This window comes from Cololabis saira, chromosome 8 (assembly GCF_033807715.1).
Source record: "Cololabis saira isolate AMF1-May2022 chromosome 8, fColSai1.1, whole genome shotgun sequence".
In the NCBI taxonomy this organism is placed as follows: domain Eukaryota; kingdom Metazoa; phylum Chordata; class Actinopteri; order Beloniformes; family Belonidae; genus Cololabis; species Cololabis saira.
This window is the reverse complement of record NC_084594.1, coordinates 40,619,930-40,641,416: the sequence shown is the minus strand read 5'-3', so window position 1 is coordinate 40,641,416 and position 21,487 is coordinate 40,619,930. Positions and strand designations below refer to the sequence as shown.

General features: G+C 42.4%; 1 protein-coding gene across 7 annotated transcripts in view; it reads left to right on the top strand.

The window, feature by feature from the left end:
* Positions 1–16,624, top strand: part of LOC133448959 (zinc finger protein 239-like) — a 54,806-nt gene extending 38,182 nt beyond the window's left edge. For 3 of the 7 annotated variants that reach the window (XM_061727992.1, XM_061727990.1, XM_061727996.1), the window contains exons 3-4: positions 8,995–9,120; positions 15,285–16,624. In XM_061727992.1, coding sequence (XP_061583976.1) covers positions 9,022–9,120; positions 15,285–16,142 — 957 coding nt within the window. In that variant the 5' untranslated portion in view covers positions 8,995–9,021 and the 3' untranslated portion in view covers positions 16,143–16,624. Of the gene's footprint in view, positions 1–5,896; positions 6,140–6,457; positions 6,563–8,994; positions 9,121–15,284 lie in introns of those variants that run through there. The other 4 variants (XM_061727994.1, XM_061727991.1, XM_061727993.1 and 1 more) reach the window with 4 other exon arrangements.
* Positions 16,625–21,487: the final 4,863 nt, after the last annotated feature.

Sequence of the window (21,487 nt, the reverse complement as noted above, 5' to 3'; positions counted from 1 at the left end):
AGTTTGAGAAAGACAGACACAATTAACGACACAAGCATGAAATGATGGTTTTCGATGCCAAATTGTGTTTCTTCAATGTGCTCCGCAAGCAAAAACACATCCTCTGAACCTATCTCAGCCCGGACGAAATGGTTCACAAAAGACATGCTGACACCTTGGCCTGAGTTTTGGCGGATTGCACGCTCTGCTGCTCTAACCACCTTAACTGTTCCTTCCGAGGGGATCATCAGCCCGCCATTGTTTTTAAGCATCAGCAGGTGGTAGCTCTGGTCAAACGATGAGGGTACAGCAGCTGCGACCAGGCTAGCACGGCACACCTCACAGGACAGCTTTTTCAGAACTTGTCTAACAACAAATCCTGAAATGTACACCAAGGCATTGTCAACAAGACTGCCAAAGCGGGTGGGCAGGTAACTATGGTCACCTACAACTGCGGACATGTTCGCAAACGGGGTCGGAAGCTCTTCTTCTGCTGCTAACGCAGAGTAATTGTCTAGAGCTGACAGGGACACAGTCTCGTCTTGCGCTGCCACGTTGCCTGAGCTATTTGGTGAGACACCACACCTCACCATCAGACGCCGGAAAATGGCCTGGAACTGCCCTGCAGTTGGATTATTATTCCAGCCCCCTAAAAGATAAAAAAAACATGCACACACTTAGATTACATAGATATTTAATAGGGCAAGTCAAGGACTAAAAAAGAGATTATAAATGTGAAATTTCTACCTGATGCCCTGACAGAGTTAAACAGAAGCTCCAAGTGATCTTGACTGAAGCGGTATGTACAGACGTAACGCTGAACATGGAGTAGGTCAGGAATCATCATCAACAATGTGTCAATGTTGATGACGAAGCCGATGACTGACAAGTACCTTCAAAAGAAAATATTTTACTAATATGATCGTGGCAAAACAATTCACCTCAAGAGCACCTAGTAATTTTATTTATTGAAAGACATTGACGTTTCTACAAATATCCATGAGATGTGACTCAACACATAGTGACAGGGATGGAGACAGAAATACATCTTTTGCTCCAATAACATCCCTGGTTGGTTATGTTAAATTATTTAAGTACACTACAAATCTACTGAAAAATTACTGGGTGCTTCTTAAGAGTATAAATCAGTGTCAGGATTAGGGTCCTTGAAGTAAAATAACTTACCTCTCGGATGCTAAAGCAACTAGGGAACGATATTAAAACTGAACTGGGAAAACTTGAACACAAGAACGTGCCATACATACCATTTGACACCTGTATGACCTGAAAAACACTGGACACAAGAAGATTCCGACAGAAACAAAACTGCAGACATCAAAAGGTTTTGCACAAGTGCATCATATGAATATGCATAAAAACACACATAGCCTACTTATAATATCAGGAGACTTCAATCATGTGACCCTCTCCTCCAACCGGATGGGATTTACCATTCTAAACAACACGGATCACCCACTTTATAAACTCCTTGATGGACCAAAGAAATAACGGTGGTGGACGGCTTCTCTCTCTTTGCTGCAGGATGGAGAGATATGTAGATATCCCTTTTGTGATGAATAAAGTAATCAGAATCTGAATTTGGGACACCTGTATGATCTGAAAAACACTGAACAGAAGAGTCAACCGAAACAAAACCGCAGACAGCAAAAATATCAGAACAAGAGAACAGAGCATCATATGAACTTGATGCGCAATAAGAGAACAAAGCATCATATGAACTTGATGCGCAACAAAAGAACAGAGCATCATATGAACTTATGATGTCATGAACTTTTCATTCGAACCATTCACTATTTTAAAAGACCTCTTTGATTGGTGAAGGGGTGTGCCATCTTTCATCCGCAAACTGAGCAAGTATGCCCTGCCTCTCAACAAGAATTCTGCTCTCTCTGTCCAAGTTAAAGCACCCAGAGGAGCTTTGAATCCTTTGCCACAGGGATTGCGACTGTTCAGGATGTCAAAGAGCCTGTCAATCATCTAAAAAAACAAATGGTTCTATTTACTGAAAGCCTGCATCTATCATAACAGGGTGTCTGCAGGTATCAGAGTACACTACATTATCTAATTTCAATATATACAAGTAAACATTTTAGTACTACTGTACGCTTTGCTTGGATTTCCCTCTACAGGTTAAGTATGAAAGGTAAGTATGAGAGTTGGGTTTCACGTAGAATATGAAATGTTATAAAACAATGTTTGCATGTTGCATTACCTCAGTGAATTCAGCTGTTGCTTCACAGTGTTTAAACTGTGAATAGCCAAGGTCCCTCAACGTGCGCAGAGCCACCGTTACAGAGCGACTCAGTGTTTGCGCAGCCAGGGACACCTTCATCTTCTGTCCATCAAAGTGGACATGCTTGCTTGTGATCTTGTTGGCAGCATGCAGTCCATCTTTTGTCTGGACATTGTTAAGATGAAGGATGTATGACCAGTTGATTCCTCCACTGGCGCTGGTTATCAGACTGTAGGCCAGCAACATGTTGCGTGCTAGCTTCAGCATGTGACATGCGTCCATCAACACAAAGACCCTGTCACCAGTCACTGGATGTTGAAAGGAGGTTTGCAACGGCTGAAGAGGGTTTCCTTTCAGTTGGCACCCGAGTTGATTACACATGTTGACGTTGGAGGCATGCCCATCCATTGTCATGCAGACCACTCTTATGCCATGTGCATGCAGTTGCTCTAAAGCATGGACAACCAGGACCTTCTGTGTGTCTGGTGACAGAGACTTTGTGATAAAGTAGGCAATTGGAGCTTTCCAATGACCCTGTAGGCCAACCACCATAAAGACTAGCACCTCTGTGGCTACATCAGTCTCATTAATACCATCCCCCATATCCACAAATCCAGACATTTTTTGTGTATGGGGGTTGTACTGGACATGCTTTTTGATGGCCATGGCATCCAACATTAGTCCCACACAACCATACTTGGCTGGGTCTTCTTTTTTCTTTCTTTCCAACATGTCCAACATCATCATGTTGAGTCCCGGCTTGGCATCCACTGATTGCATCCACCTTTGCGAAAAGAAAACAAATAGCTATTTAAGCACTTTGACCCTGGCATCCCTATTGCGGGCACTTTTTTCTTTCATTTAAAAAAAATTACTCTTTTTCCAAGACTTACAAAAATAGTGAATATAGCAGATCTACAACCTCACGGCCTGTACATCAGTTTGCTGTTTGTCGTACAACATATTATGTAGGGCTTAAGTGGTTCAAGTATTTGAACCAGTATTTTTAAATATATGTGTAATCAAACAACATGAACAACACCTTTGCAATGTGTGTGGATGTGGGAGGGGAAGATGCAGAGACTCCCTCAGGTAAGTGTACGTTTTTGGACCATGGAGGTGGAGTGTAAGGGCAAACTCTCTCTGGTCCTTGGTGTAGTCATGGCCCCTCTTCTGAAATAGGTCTATCTGAAGATCTGAAATTCAGTTGGTACAAACTAACTAGTAAGTCCCCTTGAAATAATACTTATATGAACAAAGAGTGTTAACACAACATATACATAAAGTTGTATTACCATGTAATTTTACCTGAGTAAAAATCAAGCCTCTCTTTCAAATCTTCAGCTATGAGGTTCTTTTTCTGAAGATCCTCCAGAAGACCTTTTACTGTCTTCTTTGCCCTCCTTTCTCGGGCCTGAGCATTTGCCTTCTCCCGCTCCAGACTCTCCACTCGAGCCAAAGCTTCTCCAAGTCTGGCCTTCAGACAATTGGAATCTGGCAATGCATAGAGGTGGTCCTAGTGGAAAGAAGGAGGTCATACCCGTAAATACCACTGCGAGCACCATGGGTATGAGGAAGAGAGTGTGTGTGTGTGTGTGTGTGTGTGTGTGTGTGTGTGTGTGTGTGTGTGTGTGTGTGTGTGTGTGTGTGTGTGTGTGTGTGTGTGTGTGTGTGTGTGTGTGTGTGTGTGAGAGAGGGATGCATACTGTAGTGGCCCGTTTCAAAGTGTGCACATGAATGTGTCTTAAAAGAGTGGCAGGATGATGCTCACAGCTGTATGGGATATATTAAATACAAACTTACTGCATTGGGCTGAGGTTCAGCTTCAGGCAAATGCTGAGAAAGGTCCACTTCAGCTTTTCTTGCCACTTTTGTGGTCCTGGTTGCTACTGGCTGAAATGGAAGAAACGCAATACTTTAAAACAACTTAATTAAAAACTATTTCAACAGGTGTTAGGATCGCACAGTGTGCATTGTAATACACAATACATCATTGATTTCTAAACATGCAGAAAGAACAAACAGAAAAAATGTTCAGCAAAGTGTGATTGTTCAGACATATTTTTTGTTAAATGAAGACGGAGATTAGATTTCAGTTTTGCTTCATCTTTACTTGACTTCACACATATAGAGTTCATTCAAGACAAACATTTTAGAGTAGTAGTAAATAAACCACACCCCCCAGATGATCAGTTCATTGATAACTGTTGTGCCGATGACAGGACCTCACTGAAGAGGTGCACTTGTTTTGTGCACCAGGATAGCTGCAACCGTGGTATTAACTACCTATCAAGTTCTTACATATGAATCATAGACATCTAGGTAAGCAAATAGTGTAATAATACACCTACTCTTTGGAGATGAGACGGGAAGTTGAAAAGAGATGGTATGGCACCATCTCTAAGCCGGACAATCTGACCCGTCCTGTCAAAATGATACGGCTTGAAGTGCTCACTGCACAGCTTTGTGTGCTTTGTTGCTGTGAAACCTTCCCTTCGTAGAGCAACTTCCCACTGCCTCCTCAGACTCTCATTTGTGGGAAACCTGCAAAATGTGAGAAATCCAACTAGAGATGTAAAAGTGCATACACTATAACATATATAAAAGAGAGGGAGTAACATTGCATTAGCAACCACATGACTGATGAGAGCAGCTGTGTTACTACATGAGCAAAATATTTAAGACTTGCAAAATATTAAAAAGATAATTGTGAATAGAAAGAACACAGTAACACAGTAACACAGTGTCAACAACAGTCTCAAAACTACAACCTGACAGTCTTTGTTATTAGCCAGCTAATTTTATTGTGTATATTGTGTATATACTGTCCATATTTTGTAATTATATATATCTTTTACTTTTTTACCTTTTTACCCCCTTCCCCGCATGCGTGTGTGTGTGTGTGTGTGTGTGTGTGTGTGTGTGTGTGTGTGTGTGTGTGTGTGTGTGTGTGTGTGTGTGTGTGTGTGTGTGTGTGTGTGTGTGTGTGTGTGTATTAAGTGTACTGCTGCTAACACGGGAGTTTCCCCATTGAGGGAGTAATAAAAGATTATCTTATCTTATCTTATTAACTACAACCACATTCATAATGACAGTTGCTGTCGTGAAGATAAGTTTGTCATAAAATGGGTAAAAACGAGAATATAACGCTAGACGAAAATCTCTATTAAGGTTTACATGATTTATAAATTCTCAGCTTTGACAGCTGTCACTATCACTAGCTTGATCTGGCTATGTAAGCATTCTTCTAGTGGACAAATAACGGTAGTTACAGTAATATAATGTTATAAATGACCACACACAACTAAATTATTGTTCAATCTTACTTGTGAAAGGTAATCCCACGCGATCTGGTCTGAAGTGATCGCTGGTTATTGCAACCGTAGGCGGCACAAAACTCAGGCATCTCTCTTTGCAACTGGTTACAACTCTCCTCTCTGACGCTGCATCCACCGATCCAAGATGGCGACCGCACCCGACGTTCTCAGGCAGTCAATGCGGCGTCTATGTATATATGTCTATGGTGACACTTCTCCCTCTCCACGGGCTCCCTGTACGTTCCGCCATCACCAGCTGTGTTCGCCGCTGTTTTGTCCTGCACTTGCTTTCTCTCAATAAAGCTTGAAAAAAAAAAAAAAAAAGCGCTGCCCGGCCAAGGGCGCATTGCATTCTGGGATATAGTAGGAGAGGTGGACTGGTCATCCACTCTGATCAACGCTGGGCTGCTGCAACGTGGCCAGACGGGACCTTAATGGCTCTTTAACATGCTGATATTCAGCAACAGCGGTGAGATACTCGTCTTATGTGACTCTAATTCATACAATGTGTTGTGGAGCCGAACTGGCGCTTGTAAAGACACGAACGACCCGCCAGATAAACAATCAGCGCTGACATTTCCATAGGAATGTAAGTCCCCTTAATGCAGCTTTAGATACTTGATTTGGAGTTGGAACTTGATTTGGCTTTTTGTTCTAGCCCTGAACGACTAAATGTTCGTTCTTTTGTTTGTGAATTGTGTGTTTTCTGGCCCTTTTTTTGACTTTTGGCTTTATTTAAAGCTATTGTAACAACATTTAAATATAGTGGTTTTTCCCCATGATGTTTTGTATTGGGTAAATGTTGAAACCATTTTTGTGAATTTAATATGAGGAATGTTGTACAACTAATAATGAACTTTGATTTTGATTTAAGAGATATTGATGACTCTTTTTTGACCTCTTCCAGGTCAGGTTTTTTTTAGTTGAAACCTCCGATTGTGTTTGGACAAAGAATCCCTCTTCAATCCTTGATGGCGAGCTTCCCTGGACTCAATTAAACCTCCAACTGGTGGTAGGATCAAACCTTGTTGAACTGAATGAAGATTAATTTACTCTTGTTCCTTGATTCAATGGACAAAGAACTTTAAAAAAAGAACTCTTTAAGGAAGAGAAACTTCCAAAAACTCAGAACTTGAGACTTGTGTGTTTACTTAAATTTAGTTTACTTATTGTGTGAAGCATTGCAATACAGGCAGTTAAAAAGTAAAAAAATCAAGTTACTGACGAGATGCAGCAATTTTGTCAGAGCTGAAAGTAGTGCACAAATATGCATGAAAGGTGATGGCGAGGGTCAGAGTGCAGGACGAGTTGGCGAGGGCAACGTTAGTCAGTTTCCAAGTCATTAGGAGCATATCAATGCGAAGCCAACGTGTACGTGATTTAAACATGACTTTTTATTCATCTTTACAGATCTTCTCAAAAAGAGTCAGTGGGTTTGACAAACGGTGGCTTAATTTACCTGCTCAGGCAAACTGAGGAAGGTATGGTCTGTTATTTATGCCAAAAGCACTGTGACCCCCATGCAGCAGGACTATCACTATTTATGTCTGTATCAAAATAAATACAAAAATACTTAATGCTTGAATTGTTTTGTTTAAGGTGAAGACACCTCAATTTGAGCCAGGAAAAACCCTGATCAGTTTTTGTCAGATAATTTCTTTAATCACATAAGAAACATCTTGTTAAGTTGTTCACAGAGATGTTCACAAGTCTTTTTTTGCAAGTCCAAGTCAAGTCTCAAGTCTCTAAAAAATAAGTCTCACGTCTCTTCTGGTTGTAATGAGCATTCTATCATCTGATGCTATCCGGTCTGCTAAGAATACTGCACAGCTATATCTGAGATATTCAAAGCATTTACTGTATTATTATCATCACTCATTTATCTATTAGCATACAGTATCAGTACTGATTAGTTGTTTGTTATATGATCACTTTAAACAGGCTATTGTAATGCAGTGAAGAAAACACACAACGAAGGCTTTCCTGAACCCTGAACCCTGAACTTACACCAGTTGACCAAATTCACTGCCTTCACTCAAATAACTAAGGATCTTACCAAGAAATATTCTTATTTCTAACCTAAAAATGCCATTACACCTGATAACACACATCACTTAAAAGGTTAGGTGTTTTTCCCACGTGTTAAAATTTAACTTTCATTTGTGTCAAGCAAATTTTAAGTTCTAGTTACGTTTTAAGTTAGTTTGTTTTTAAATGCTGGTATAGTACCATTTTCAAAACTCTAGTACCGCGGTACTATACTGGTACCGGTATACCGTGCAACCCTAGCGCTAATGTTACTGAGCTATCCGGGTGAGTTTTCAGGTGCCTGATGAAGTTGGATGTGGTTGAACCAGCATCCTTAATTTTGGCACTGCAGAACTTGCATTCAGCGCTTCTTTTGTTGATGGCGCCGTCTTGTTTAAAGTTTTTGTACCCAAACGTAATTACAAAGGGTACAGCAGCAGCTGCAGGTATGCCGGTCGCCATAGTGTTACCGTCATCTGAGGTACTAGTGTGTGAGGCGCGCACCCGAGGCGTAATATGGTTACCATGGCAAAAAAGAAGGAATGACATTAAGCTCGTCAGACGTTTAAAAGTTTCCTCAATGTTAATAGGCCAAAAAAATAAAGATTGTTCACGAGTCCCAAAACACGAGTCCGAGTCGAGTATGAAGTCTTTTTAGCACAAGTCCAAGTCAAGTCTGAAGTCTCTGTGTCCTACGACTTAAGTGCGACTCCAGTCCGAGTCGCAAACTCGAGTCCCCATCTCTGGTTGTTCAGCATCATAATGTAAATCCCAAGTGCATTTTAATAACAGCATTTAAAACTGAGGTTTAACGTTTTATTCAATCTAAAATAAAACTCAGTTTCCACTAGTTTCTGTGGTACTATAACTTAGTTTAGCAGTTTATTTCCAGATCTGTGGACTACTTTCAGACAATATTCTATGAACACGTCATTTTGGATTATTATTATTTTACATTCATCATACATCAAAGATCTTTGTTTCTGAATAATACATTGAGGTGGATTATGAACTCCCTTCTAACTGTTAGCTATTCCGTACCGCCTGTACAGTAACACCTTTACACTCCTGTAGCATCAATTCTGATTTGAAGCAGATTCTTTTTGTGGCTTATCCTTGAAAGAGGCTGAGTGCAGTTAAATGTTTCTGGACCTCAAGAACACTGGCAAAGAAGTGCCAGAGAATTGTCATCGTCATATATTAACCATAAAGTGCTGCAGATGAATAAAAATAATTTAGGCACATGGAATCAGCTCATGTATATGGTCCTTATTGCGCCATTGTTTGCCTATGTGCCACAGTTGTAAGCTGTCAAATTTTTGGCTGGTGGCTACAGCTCCCGCGCTCATTATATTGCTCCCATTTTTCTATCCAAGGCTATCAGTGCATAACAGCCGTGTTTACGTGTGCTTGCAGGTGACTCCATCAGTTTTCAGCCAGGAGATGTCGCAGTCCACAGAGGGGCGCCTGAGAAACACCAGCAGTGTGCAGCCGCCTCTCGTCCTTGAGCGGTTTGACATGAACAACACCACACATCCTAAAGTAAGTGCACACACCTTTGCTGTTTCCCAATAGGATTGTTTTTAACTCATTCCTGAGAGAGAGCAGCCCGTGGAAATGTATGTAGATGCTGCAGTGAAAGCATTCACCACTCAGTGATGCTGGTTTTTTTATCTGAATCTTGAAGCATCGACGATAATCAAACACCATACTGTAAATGACAACCACAATTGCCGATAAAGTTTGCTGAGCATTTGTTGGAAAATGACTTGGCTCAGACAAACTCAGGTGCTGCCTCTCATCCTCGTGAGAATAAAACCCTCGTGATTCCATCTGAAAACAGTCTGGAAAAACAAACATTTCACATTTTATTCTTAAAGGCTGTTGTTGACTTCCATTTGAAGCATTGTCTAATTGAGATGCACCGATCGATCGGCCCCTGATCGGGATCGGGCCGATAATGGCCCTATCGGTTTTGATCGGAGATCGGAAAATAATAGTTCAGAACGGCCGATCTGATGACGTTTACAACAACAAACCCCGCCCGTGCGGGCGTTCCCGCATCTCAGACCGAGCGGTCCTGAGGGTGCGTGACCGGCCTCGCCGGTGCAGGACTTTTACAATGTCTGAAAAGGACAACAAGTTTGCAGTTTGCAAAGTGTGTCCAAAGCATAATTATTACCACAGGAAAGCTGAAGCTAGTAAAGTACACTTACTCTTTATAAGCAGAGTTTACACCTAATCTAATTTTTATTGCTAATAATACAATGTCAGTGTCGTGTACATGAGACAACAATATTGACGAATTTATGGATTTCACCCTGTGATCGGCAAAATCGGGATCAATCGGTGGATCTCTATTGTCTAATGGGTTCACTATTTTTCTAATTAGTATTGTTTAATAATTAATAATTTTTTTCTGTCTCGCTTAGCATCAGATAAGCAGTTGGGACCGTTAGACCAATAGCTTAGCATTTCATAAAGGTTGGAAACTTGTAAACATTCAAGCTGTGGCAAAACGTGATAACATTTCTACTGTCTTGTCCTTGAAGACACAGCAGTAGTTGACGGAGGGGGTGCGCGCGCGGCGCAAAACACACGCGCGCATGTGTTTTGCGCCGCGCGCGCGTGTGTTTTGCGCCGCGCGCGCGCGTGTGTTTGTTGCGCAGCTCCGTGTCTGTAGACTGCGCCTTTTGGGTCGGTGCGCCGTATGTGTGTTTTAAATCCAAAAATTACACACAAAAATGAGGGTGCGCCTTTTCACACGGTGCGCCGAATGGTCGTGAAAATACGGTATATAAATAGCTGCCCATTTCTGTACATAAATATAAACAAATCAACCCATTCACCCAATAGTGTTATATTCAGGCCCCTAAAGGCCGCTAAACCCTTTCCTCTTTGTACCTTGTGAAAATCATGTTTTTATATTTGTTTTTAAACTGGTTAATGTTTGGACATGGTTTTAATTCTGAATCCATTCTGTTCCATAGTTTAAATCCACTGACTGATATAGAAAATCTTTTCATTGTTGTTCGTGTTCTGCAAGTCTTAAAATTTAGAGTACCCCTTAAATTATACCTCCCCTCTTTGTCATAAAACATTTCCTGTAAGTGAGATGGTAATAAGTTGTTCCTAGCTTTATACACTTTGTATTGAGTCCTTGACGTTCATTGGCCTGAATTATCCCCGCCCCTTCTTCCGATTGGGTTTCCCTATTTTCTGCTATAACTTTTGAATAGTTTGACATAGAGAGTCGTGGGTGGTGTCATCGGATATGGTTTTGAATCCCTTGACCATAATTGGTGTGAATTAGCCCCACCCCCTCTTCTGATTGGTCGATATTTGATAGTTCCTATTTTCCGCCATAACTTTTGAATGGTTTGACATAAAGAATCGTGGGTGGTGTCATTGGACTTAGTTTTGAGTCCTTTACCTTAATTGGTGCAAATTGCACGTGCGAGGGCCCGTTCATCGCTGCTTGCAGCTTTAATTGGGGCCCGAGCACTTACAGTGCGAGGCCCTATTGTATCTGTAGGAATTTTTATTCTTTCTTCTGACGAAAGGAGTGCCTTTTTGCCCCCCTAAACGTGCCCCAAAAGAATGTGATATTTCATAGTTTGCATTAATGGGCGTGGCAAAATGGCTCAACAGCGCCCCCTAGAAAAACTTTGTGCCTCAAGCCCCACAATACGGTACCAAAATCGGTACACACCTGTATCATGTCGCAACTTAAAGAAAAGTCTCTTGGCGACATGGCCAAAACCCAACAGGTAGAATTTTGAACATTTTGAATTAATCGCGTAATTTTGGCGCAATTTATGCCAATCCTTCAGCAGTTAATTCGGCTCAAACCGTAACGTGCACCCAGTTGTGTTATACATCCGAATGTGCGTCTCCATCCTGTGACGACACGCATTACTTTTGTCTTTCAAAAGCGTTACCGTGGCGACGCTAGACGCCAAAAAGCGCGCCTCCCCTTCATCTGATTGGTCCATATTTGATAGTTCCCCAAAAGTCACCAAATTTTGCACGCAAGCCAGGCCTGGTGATAAATTTGATATTTCATGGTTTGCATTAATGGGCGTGGCAAGATGGCTCAACAGCGCCCCCTAGAAAACATTTCTCTGCCATAACTTTTGAATGGTTTGACATAGACTTGTGGGCGGTGTCATCGGACTCTGTATTGAGTACTTGACCTTCATTGGCCTGAATTAGCCCCGCCCCTTCTTCTGATTGGTCAATATTTGATAGTCCCTATTTTCTGCCTTAACTTTTGAAAGGTTTGACATAGAGAGTGGTGGGTCGTGTCATCTGACTCGGTTTTGAGTACTTGACCTTAACAAATCCAATCCAATCAATTTTTGTGTCTGGGCAAAGAAACTTAGTTAATGCATTTAGTGTGTGTGTGTGACACAATAGTTCATGTTCAATATTATGTTTAATATAAATAGGTCATGAATGGGTTTTCAGTGTGTGTTTCAGTAGCTCTCAAATTTTACACTTCTTCCGTAGATGTATAAGAAGTCTCATCTGAAGGTGTCGCACTGTTAAGAACTAGTTGTAACAAGGCCAGAGCATGTGAGCGGAGTGGAGCGGCGAGAATTTCCGCTCCTCGCTCACAAAGGTTGTCACCGCTCCGCCCTCAAAGTCGCAAAGTTCCCCTCCACCCATAACCGCTCAGCGCTCCAGTAACACTGCACCCCGCTCCGCTCCGCGCAGAGCTCCACGCACCGCTCCAAAAATGTTTGCATGCATATAAAATGCACATGTTTACCTGAAGCCTTAGATCTAACCAGAGGTGGATGAGAGAGAGAGAGAGAGAGCGCGAGGGAGAGAGAGAGAGACTCAGCAAAGTTACGTTCCTTGCAGCCAGTCACGGAGCCGAGAGGAACAATTACGCAGAGCCGACATACGTTTTAAAGTCCAAAAAATAGATATTTACTGACAAGAAAAAATAAGAAAATAATTTCACCTAACGGAATTATCTGGTTTAATACACTTTTGTTTATTAACCTTTCCCGAAACAATTTTTCATTCACTGTTCTCCTCCTATTTTTACTTTCAATGTCTAAAAGAACTAAAGAAGAACAACAATATTTTCAGAATATAAAATATTTATTTATTATTTATTATTTTAACACTTTGATAAAAGATCTTAAGGTGCAAAACACTCAAATTAAACGAATATGGCAGGCTGAATGTTCTGTTTGCAGGCTTAGTCAACAATAAGACTAAAAACCGAACAAAACGTGCCTTTTAAAGTGCCTAATTCAAAGCCTGCATTAACTGAGCTGGATCGGGACATTTTTCTTAAAGTTCACTTTCAAAAACACCAGTTTGGCCAAAGTCGGGGGCTCATGCGGTGTGTAACCGGCCAGCCCGGTCCCCTTTAAGGCGGTGTGTGTTCGGGTGTGTGTGTGTGAGACGTGTGGGTGCAGCGGAGGAGAGAGAGGGAGATGCAGGCAGGGCTCCAGACTAACTTTTTCACAGGTAGCACTGGTGCCACCTAGCTTTTCATTTAGTAGCACCAAAACAAATTAGGTAGCACCATATTTTTCATTGCTAACATTAGTTACATTATTAAGCATTAATTAACTGTTTACAGATTAACAATCATTATGTATAGGAAACACATATAGCCTACAGTTAGGCTAATTAATGTTTACTAGTCAGAGTTAGTTAATAAATTAAAAGTTGGATAATATAATTTATATAAATGCTTAGTAATGTTAATGTACTAACTAATGTTAGGCTAATTAAGGTGACTATGGTAAAGTGTTACCTCTGTGTTTTTATAAGATACCTGATCATTTACCTACAGAAATGAAAATGCTACATTTAGTCTGGGCTATCTCGCCCATCAGACAATCTAGCAACAGAAAATAAAACGGCAACAAAAATAAATATTACCATAAATATACAGGACTGTCTCAGAAAATTAGAATATTGTGATAAAGTCCTTTATTTTCTGTAATGCAAAAAAGTCATAAATTCTGGATTCATTACAAATCAACTGAAATATTGCAAGCCTTTTATTATTTTAATATTGCTGATCATGGTTTACAGTTTAAGAAAACTCAAATATCCTATCTCAAAAAATTTGAATATTCTGGGAATCTTAATCTTAAACTGTGAGCCATAATCAGCAATATTAAAATATTAAAAGGCTTGCAATATTTCAGTTGATTTGTAATGAATCCAGAATGTATGACTTTTTTGTTTTTTTAAATTGCATTACAGAAAATAAAGAACTTTATCACAATATTCTAATTTTCTGAGACAGTCCTGTAAACTTGTTTGCGTCGTTGTGCTTGAACCACTTCTGAATATCCATGTTACTTTGTGTTAACGGAGCAGCAGAGAGCAGCGTCTTGCAGATCAGTGACGTACACTGGCTGATTTATGGTTCCGCGTTGCACCAACGCAGATCTTACGGCGTAGGATACGCGGGGACGCGAACGTACGGTGCGCGTCGCCGCGTACCCTACACCGTAGGCTACGCCGTCGATTTAACGCGGAACCATAAATGAGGCTTAACGCGGGCGCATTTATCAGTTTTCTTTTCGTTTTTTCAACAGAGCAAACACATAAACTGAGGGTGCAATGCTTATGCACCCTCGTAGAACCGGGCCTGGGCCTGTCCCTCGTATCTTAATCACGGGAACCGTGCCATTGTTGTTGAAAGCTGTACTTTTTTTTCTTCTCCCCACTCTCCCCCGCCTCTTTCGCCAACCTGTCACTCTCTTCATCAGAAGAAGAAGAATCCATGATTATTGTCGCTCCCTCTGCTGACCCTTCTTCTCCCCCTCCTCCACCACCAGCCCATTTTTCTTCTTAAAATAATCGACTATAGACCGCTTCATACTGCATCTGCTTTGTTTACCTTTTTGAGCGCGCTGCGTGTACGCGCGCGTGCACTGCTGTGCACGTAACGTGCGCAGACCAGTCAGACAGAGAGAGAGGAGAAATAGGACTCGCAGGAATGAGCCAGAAAGTAAGATTGTATTATCAACCACTCCATTAATGCACTAACACAGCCGAGTGAAAAAAAATAAAATATATTTTTTTTTTCCACTAGTCCTCTTGCAAGTCGCACCGGAGCGACCTCATTAAATTTTAACTCGCACCTTAATAAATTAGGTCGCATATGCGACCTAATAGGTCGCACTCTGGAGCCCTGGATGCAGGTGTGCGCGTGTGGAAGACCGGAACACGTGTTCAGTTACTTTTTCAGTGTGTCCTCCGTTAGTTTCAGTCGTCGGCCCTCACGCGTTTTGTTTGCTCTTATTACATGTTTGTAATAAATGTGCGAGGTTGCACGGACAGCATTTTTCCTCCGTCCTTTTTTCCCTTCACTTTCCCTGGACTCCTAACGCCGGTTACGCAACGAGCCAGAGACTGAATTAAAATACCAGCTCTCCCAACTACGGTTCAGAGATAGGACTGGAAAAGAAGAAAGGTAACAGGTGGTTTGTGGAGAGGTTTTGTGGGATATGTTTGGACACGCATCGGGGCCGAGGGGTAACGGAGCGAAACTGGAGCGGGGCGTCATCCCGCTCCACCCGAATCATCCTAGAAAAAAAACTCCCGCTCTGCGCTCCTTTCAAAATTCGCCGCTCGCTCACGCTCCGCTCCGCTCACATGCTCTGAACAAGGCTAATTGATAATGCAGGCTAAGATAATGTAAGTGATTTTCTCTGTTACAGAATCATAAAGGAAGACCCAAAAGACACTGCTGTGATGATTGCAAGCAAGTCTTCACCACTTCATCAAACCTGAAGATCCATAAGAAAACTCACACTGGAGACAAGCCTTACAGCTGTGATCAGTGTGGAGGGGCTTTTACCCAGCAAAGTTCTCTAACGATTCACCAACGTATTCACACTGGAAACAAGCCCTACAGCTGTGATCAGTGTGGAGCGGCTTTTGTCCAACAAGGTCAACTAAAGCGACACAGGATTATTCACACTGGAGACAAGCCTTACAGATGTGATCTGTGTGGAGCAGCTTTTGCCCAGCAAAGTCACCTAACGAGTCACCAACGTATTCACACTGGACAAAAACCTTACACATGTGATCAGTGTGGAGCGGCTTTTGCCCAGCAAGGTGCGCTAACGAGACACCAACGTACTCACACTGGAGACAAGCCTTACAGATGTGATCAGTGTGGAGCGGCTTTTGCCCAGCAAGGTGCCCTACCGAGACACCAACGTATTCACACTGGACAAAAACCTTACAGATGTGATCAGTGTGGAGAGGCTTTTGCCCAGCAAGGTGGTCTAACGAGTCACCAACGTATTCACACTGGACAAAAACCTTACAGATGTGATCAGTGTGGAGAGGCTTTTGCCCAGCAAGGTCACCTAAAGCAACACCAACGTATTCACACTGGAGACAAGCCTTACGGATGTGATCAGTGTGGAGCAGCTTTTGCCCGGCAAGGTACTTTGACGAATCACCAACGTATTCACACTGGAGACAAGCCTTTCCGATGTGATCATTGTGGAGCAGCTTTTATCCAGCAAAGTCATCTAAGGAGTCACCAACGTATTCACACTGGATAAAAAGTGTACTGTAATCAGTGCTGATATCATCGATTTTGAGAGTTCAGTTAAAATGCACCAGTTTAAAAGAAATAATTCTGGTGGTTAGATTGTGGGAAAGATTTTGAATATTTTTTTTAAAAAGCAGCAGATACTTACAGCTGTAAATGAAGTACAAAAATTCAATTCAAAAGTCTTTATTTTGAACATGATGGTAGTGTAAGTAACAGACATGCTTTAAACATAGACCCTTATTAGATGTTATATGTTTTACACAAAGGTGAGACAGCCTGATAGACATTAGTTTAGTTCTGTTATTCTGAGAGAAATACATATGAGGGTATGATTCTGTTAAATACTATTTTACATTAGCCCTTTTATTCTTTGTAATATTTAATTTTTTTTTTTTTTTATTGAAATGTTTACTTTTCGGTTACGTTTCCCAGAGTTTTTGTCATTGGTCTGCATTTAAAAATGAATTTAAATAAATCAGTTCTTAACTTTGTTGTCTGGATTTTCCCCAAGATTCACTGTGCACACAACAAACATTTGCTCTTGATGACTTACACTTGGGGTGCAATCCAATATTATGACATAGTATTTTCAATCTTTGATTTCTGACACCATTGTGTCAACTATTTTATCACTGACACGGGCTATCAACCCATTTTGAATTGTTTTACCCAGGTATGTGATGTGCTCTGCTGCACTGTCGATGCTTCTCATATGATCTCTCAAAACAGGATCAAATTAAACTAGTAGTTCAACTTCTTTAAGAAAGTTCCCGTTTTTGGCCTTGTGCAATGTGTCAAAAGAGCCCCTCAGAGCCAGGTTCCTTAATGCCAGTGAGTGGATAATACTAAGCGTTCCCTTTTAAACACACAAACTAAATTCCTTCCATTTCACCATGTTACTACAATGATCTTTAGAATGTTAATGCTGATTGTCCATCAGCTGCCCATTCTAAGGACTTCTTAGAAAATAGTTTTTAGCAAAAGCAGTAGACTGCATCTTTACTTGAATAAGTCAGCCAGCTAAACCACACTTTTTTTCCATTGACTAATTGTCTGAGGGTATAATGATAATGGAAACGTCCGCCATCATACGTTTTGGGGAATGAAAAGTGGTCATTAGTAGGCAGTTAAGGATCACATGCTCAGCACTGTCTGAATCTGAGAGAAAAGAAGGCCACTCAGCTGGGTCAACTGGTGGAGCTGATCAATGGTGAGTGCCCTGTCCCTGGCCGGTGGGGGGGGTGTGGCTAGGGCGTTTCCGGTTTTCCTGGGGGGGGCTGGGCCGTGGGCGTGGGGGTCCCGCTCGAAGGTCCCGGCCCTGCCTGGGTGGGGGGTGGCTGTGCCGAGTGCCCCTGCGTCTGTGGGGACTCCGTGTCCGCCGGGGTGGCCCCCGGGGGGGGGGGGCCAGGTCCGGGGATCTCCCCCTGGCCGGGGGCTGCACGGGCGGGCGCGGCGGCAGGGTGGAGCCATTCTCATGTCTTATGTTGTCGGTATGAATGGAGGGATGTTGGACCATTTCCCCCTCCGCCTGGGGGCTCCGGCGGCGCCGGGGGCGCCCGTGGAGGTACAGTGGGGCCCTGGCCCGGCTCGGAGGGCCGGCCCCCGTCAACTGGATGGCCGGTGGGGGAGCGTGGGCGTCCTTCTAGGGCCGGCTCCGCTGGTCCTGCCTCTTGGCTTCGGCCTCCGCTCCCCCTCCTTCCCCCCCTACACGACTCATATGCACATAGGCAGGGGCGGGGTGTCCGGGGCGTGGGGGGCATTGTCCCGCGTGGCCTGGCACTCCCCGCCTCACGGTTTTAATAACACTGTAGACACTGCACATTCAACATTTAATAAATACATTTAACAAGGATACCTCGCTGGCGGTGGGTTTCCTCCCGCCCTCTTCTCGCCCTCTGTGGGGTTGCTGGTGGTCTTTAAAGTGGATGCTCACAAGTCTTCAGTCTCAGAGACACTGAGGAGAGACCAGTGCTCCCAGTCCTGACCTGATTTCCTGGGACTCTCAGACTGGTTTTACTCTGCTCTCTTGTTACTCTGTCTTTCACTCTGATGTGTTCTCTTTTTCTCCATCCATCCATTATCCATCGCTTATCCATTCCCGGGTCGCGGGGGCAGCAGCCTCAGCAGAGATGCCCAGACTTCCATCACCCCAGACCAGGGGCGGATCTAGGATGTCAGGAGATCCAGGGCTTAGCCCCGGGGGGTTCCCGGTTTGGCCCCGTTTTCCCACTCTTTTGGACGTACAGTAGCCTACAGCTCGGTTTGCAATAGCTCTCTACCACTACCAAAAGTTTTCCACCATTTTTAAATACACCTGGCATGTCCAAATTTTGAGAGATTTCTCTCCACTTTTGTCCCTTTTTATTGAGGTCACAATAGGCCTGCAGTCTTGTATCCCACAACTCCTCACACAGATGCACAGCGAAAAAGATTTTTTCTTCAATCTTGATCGTCTCTGATCTACAACCTGCAAGTTTTTTTCACCCTCCACCACCTTCTCTCCTATCGGACACCGCCGAGATGTCGTCACAGCGCAGCACGGTGAAATTAAAAAATGTTCAATTTGGGCGCAGGCAAATGTTTTAAGATATTTAGATAATTTTAGATATTTTGCGGCGTAGTATCAGGCCAGCAGAGATCATTTTAGATGCTTCCCGTGCCCTGAATGCATTAAGTGACGGGAGCATTATTTTTTATAGGATGTTACTGGACTATCAAATGATGCTACCCCTGAAATATTGATTTAAAATGGCTGAATTGAGGTATAAGAATGCTGAGATTCATCCTGCAATGGTAGTGAGGTGATTAGTATCTTACCTGAATGCATTAAGTGACGGGAGCATTATTTGATAGGGCGTTACTGGACTATCAAATTATGCTACCCCTGAAATATTGATTTAAAATTGATAATATGGGATGTTGAGTATTTGATCCTAGAGCTACAGTCGTGGTGTCATTCTGTCTCTGCTGGATGAAACGATGCTTCTCTCTGCTGCAGGTCTGATTGTGATGGTGGAACTTCCTGTTTCTGGGCGACTTATTGACTAAAACTGTCTTCCAAGTAACACCTCCGACCCTGACGTGTCTTTGTTTCCTGATGTGTGTGACAACAAGTCAAAAATAAAGGAAACAACCCTGAATGTCGATGCTTAAGGTGGATTTGTTGTAGAAGAGTGATAGATTTGGTTTCCAATAAAATAATAAAAAAATAAATAAACAAAACGTTCTTGTTTTTGATATATTTTCTCAGAAACAGAAACTTTTGTTTGTTTGAAATTCCTGAAATCAGTGACCTGAGGGTTGAACGTGGTTCTCCAACAACGACCCGGTCCTCCATTGATCCACGTTTACATGTTATACCAGCTGCTGCCACCGGGGGGCGTCTCACAGATGACAGGAGTGTCGGTGGAGGACAGAGGCTGAGGACAGACACCTGCTGAACCTGATCCAGACGTTATGAAGGAACAATCAGCTCATCTTTAACATAAAAACACCCAGAAGATGGAATAAAGCCAACATGTTTCCATCCTGAACTAATATGGAAATAAAGTTAAAACATCAGACATCGCTGCTGCAGGTGTGTGATGATGTTATTTCCTTTATTATTATTTATTTCCTTTATTCTTGTCTTTAGGTTTAATTGTTTTTGGACAGAACATTCCGTTTTTGTATTTTCTTTGTTGCAGTTCAACTTAAAATATGTTGTTTCTGGGAGGTCATAGTTGACCTGGTTAATAAAAAAATTACTTTTTTGGTGTTTTTCCTTTGAGAGGTTTATTAAAAGATGAACTTGCGTATTTCGTGGTGTTTGTGGTCCACTGTGGGTTTGAACGTGGTCGTGTAGCAGCTCTGGGTCGGAGTTTTAGAAAAACACATCTAATTTATATCCCTGCGTCTCACAAACGCGTGGAAGTCTCAGATGCTCCTTGTAATCTTGTATGAGTTTGTGTCGGCTCATCTTCTTGGACAAACATAGACAGTTGTTTCTTTATAATATGTTGCTTTCAGACCTTTTTCTGTTTCTGTTCTGTAATCTCTGAGGAAGTCGTTGATGCGGATGATCTTTAATGAGAAAAGAAATGCCTTTGCGAGGACATCTGAACATTGGACTCTGCAGAAATGGAGGAAGGTCATGTGATCTTATGAGTCCAGACTGACTCATGAATCTGTTCCTTCAGTAGATGAAGTGGTTCATACATCAGAACATGAATCTTATCAGTGTTTCCCCTCTGATCCATGTTTGGTCCCTGAACAGATGTGCCTACTGATGAAAAGAGGTTTCCATCTCAGTGTTGAACACTTACTCTTTTACTTCTGTTTAAACTAACACAGTATTCATGGTTTAGTCAGATAATCCTGTTTGATCCAGCAGGAAGATAAATGTGGTTAAAATATCCAGACATCAACATCTGTGGATCTGCAGTGTTGCATTTGTAACAGGGTTAAAGTTAACTGCTGCCACCTGGTGGTGGGTTAGTTATTACAACCTTTTAATAATGTGAAGGATTTCAGTTTCATCTTGACTTTCCACAGTTGAGCAGAAATGGTCCTCAATCTTCAGTTTCATTGTTGCAGTAACTGTTGGACATCAGTGTTTGGGTTGGATGTGTCTGCTGGAACTGGAATGATTTAATTAGCTTTTGACTACAATCTACCAAAAGCGTTACCGTGGCGACGCTAGACGCCAAAAAGCGCGCCCCCCCCTTCATCTGATTTGTCCATATCTGATAGTTTCTACTTTCTGCCATAACTTTTGAACGGGTTGTGATAAAGACTTGTGGGTGGTCATCGGACTCGGTATTGAGTACTTGACCTTCATTGGCCTGAATTAGCTGTGCCCCTTCTTCTGATTGGTCAATATTTGATAGTTCCTACTTTCTGCCTTAACTTTTGAATGGTTTGATATAGAGAGTTGTGGGTGGTGTCATCTGCTAAATGTCCAGGCCTGAAGAATCTACATGCAAGTCATACAAGCTTCCACCGCAGCACGCCTGAACGTGCACAAGGGTGCGAGGGCCTGTTCATCGCTACTTGCAGCTTTAATTTTACACAGACTCACAGCCAAAATTATTTTTTCCTCCATCTTGATCATCTCTGATCTACAACCCGCAAGTCTTTTTTCACCCTCCACCACCTTCTCTCCTATTGGGCGCGCAGAGATGTCGTCACAGCACGGCACAGTGAAATTAAAAAATGTTCAGTAAGTAGTAGTAGTAAACCTTTATTTTACCAGGCAAGAATTGCTAAGAATACATTCTTATTTTTTTTTTTTAAAGGTTTTTTTGGGCTCTAGTGGCCCTTTATTGGAGATGCAGACTGGAAAGGGGTAGAGAGAGAGAACGGGGAAGACAC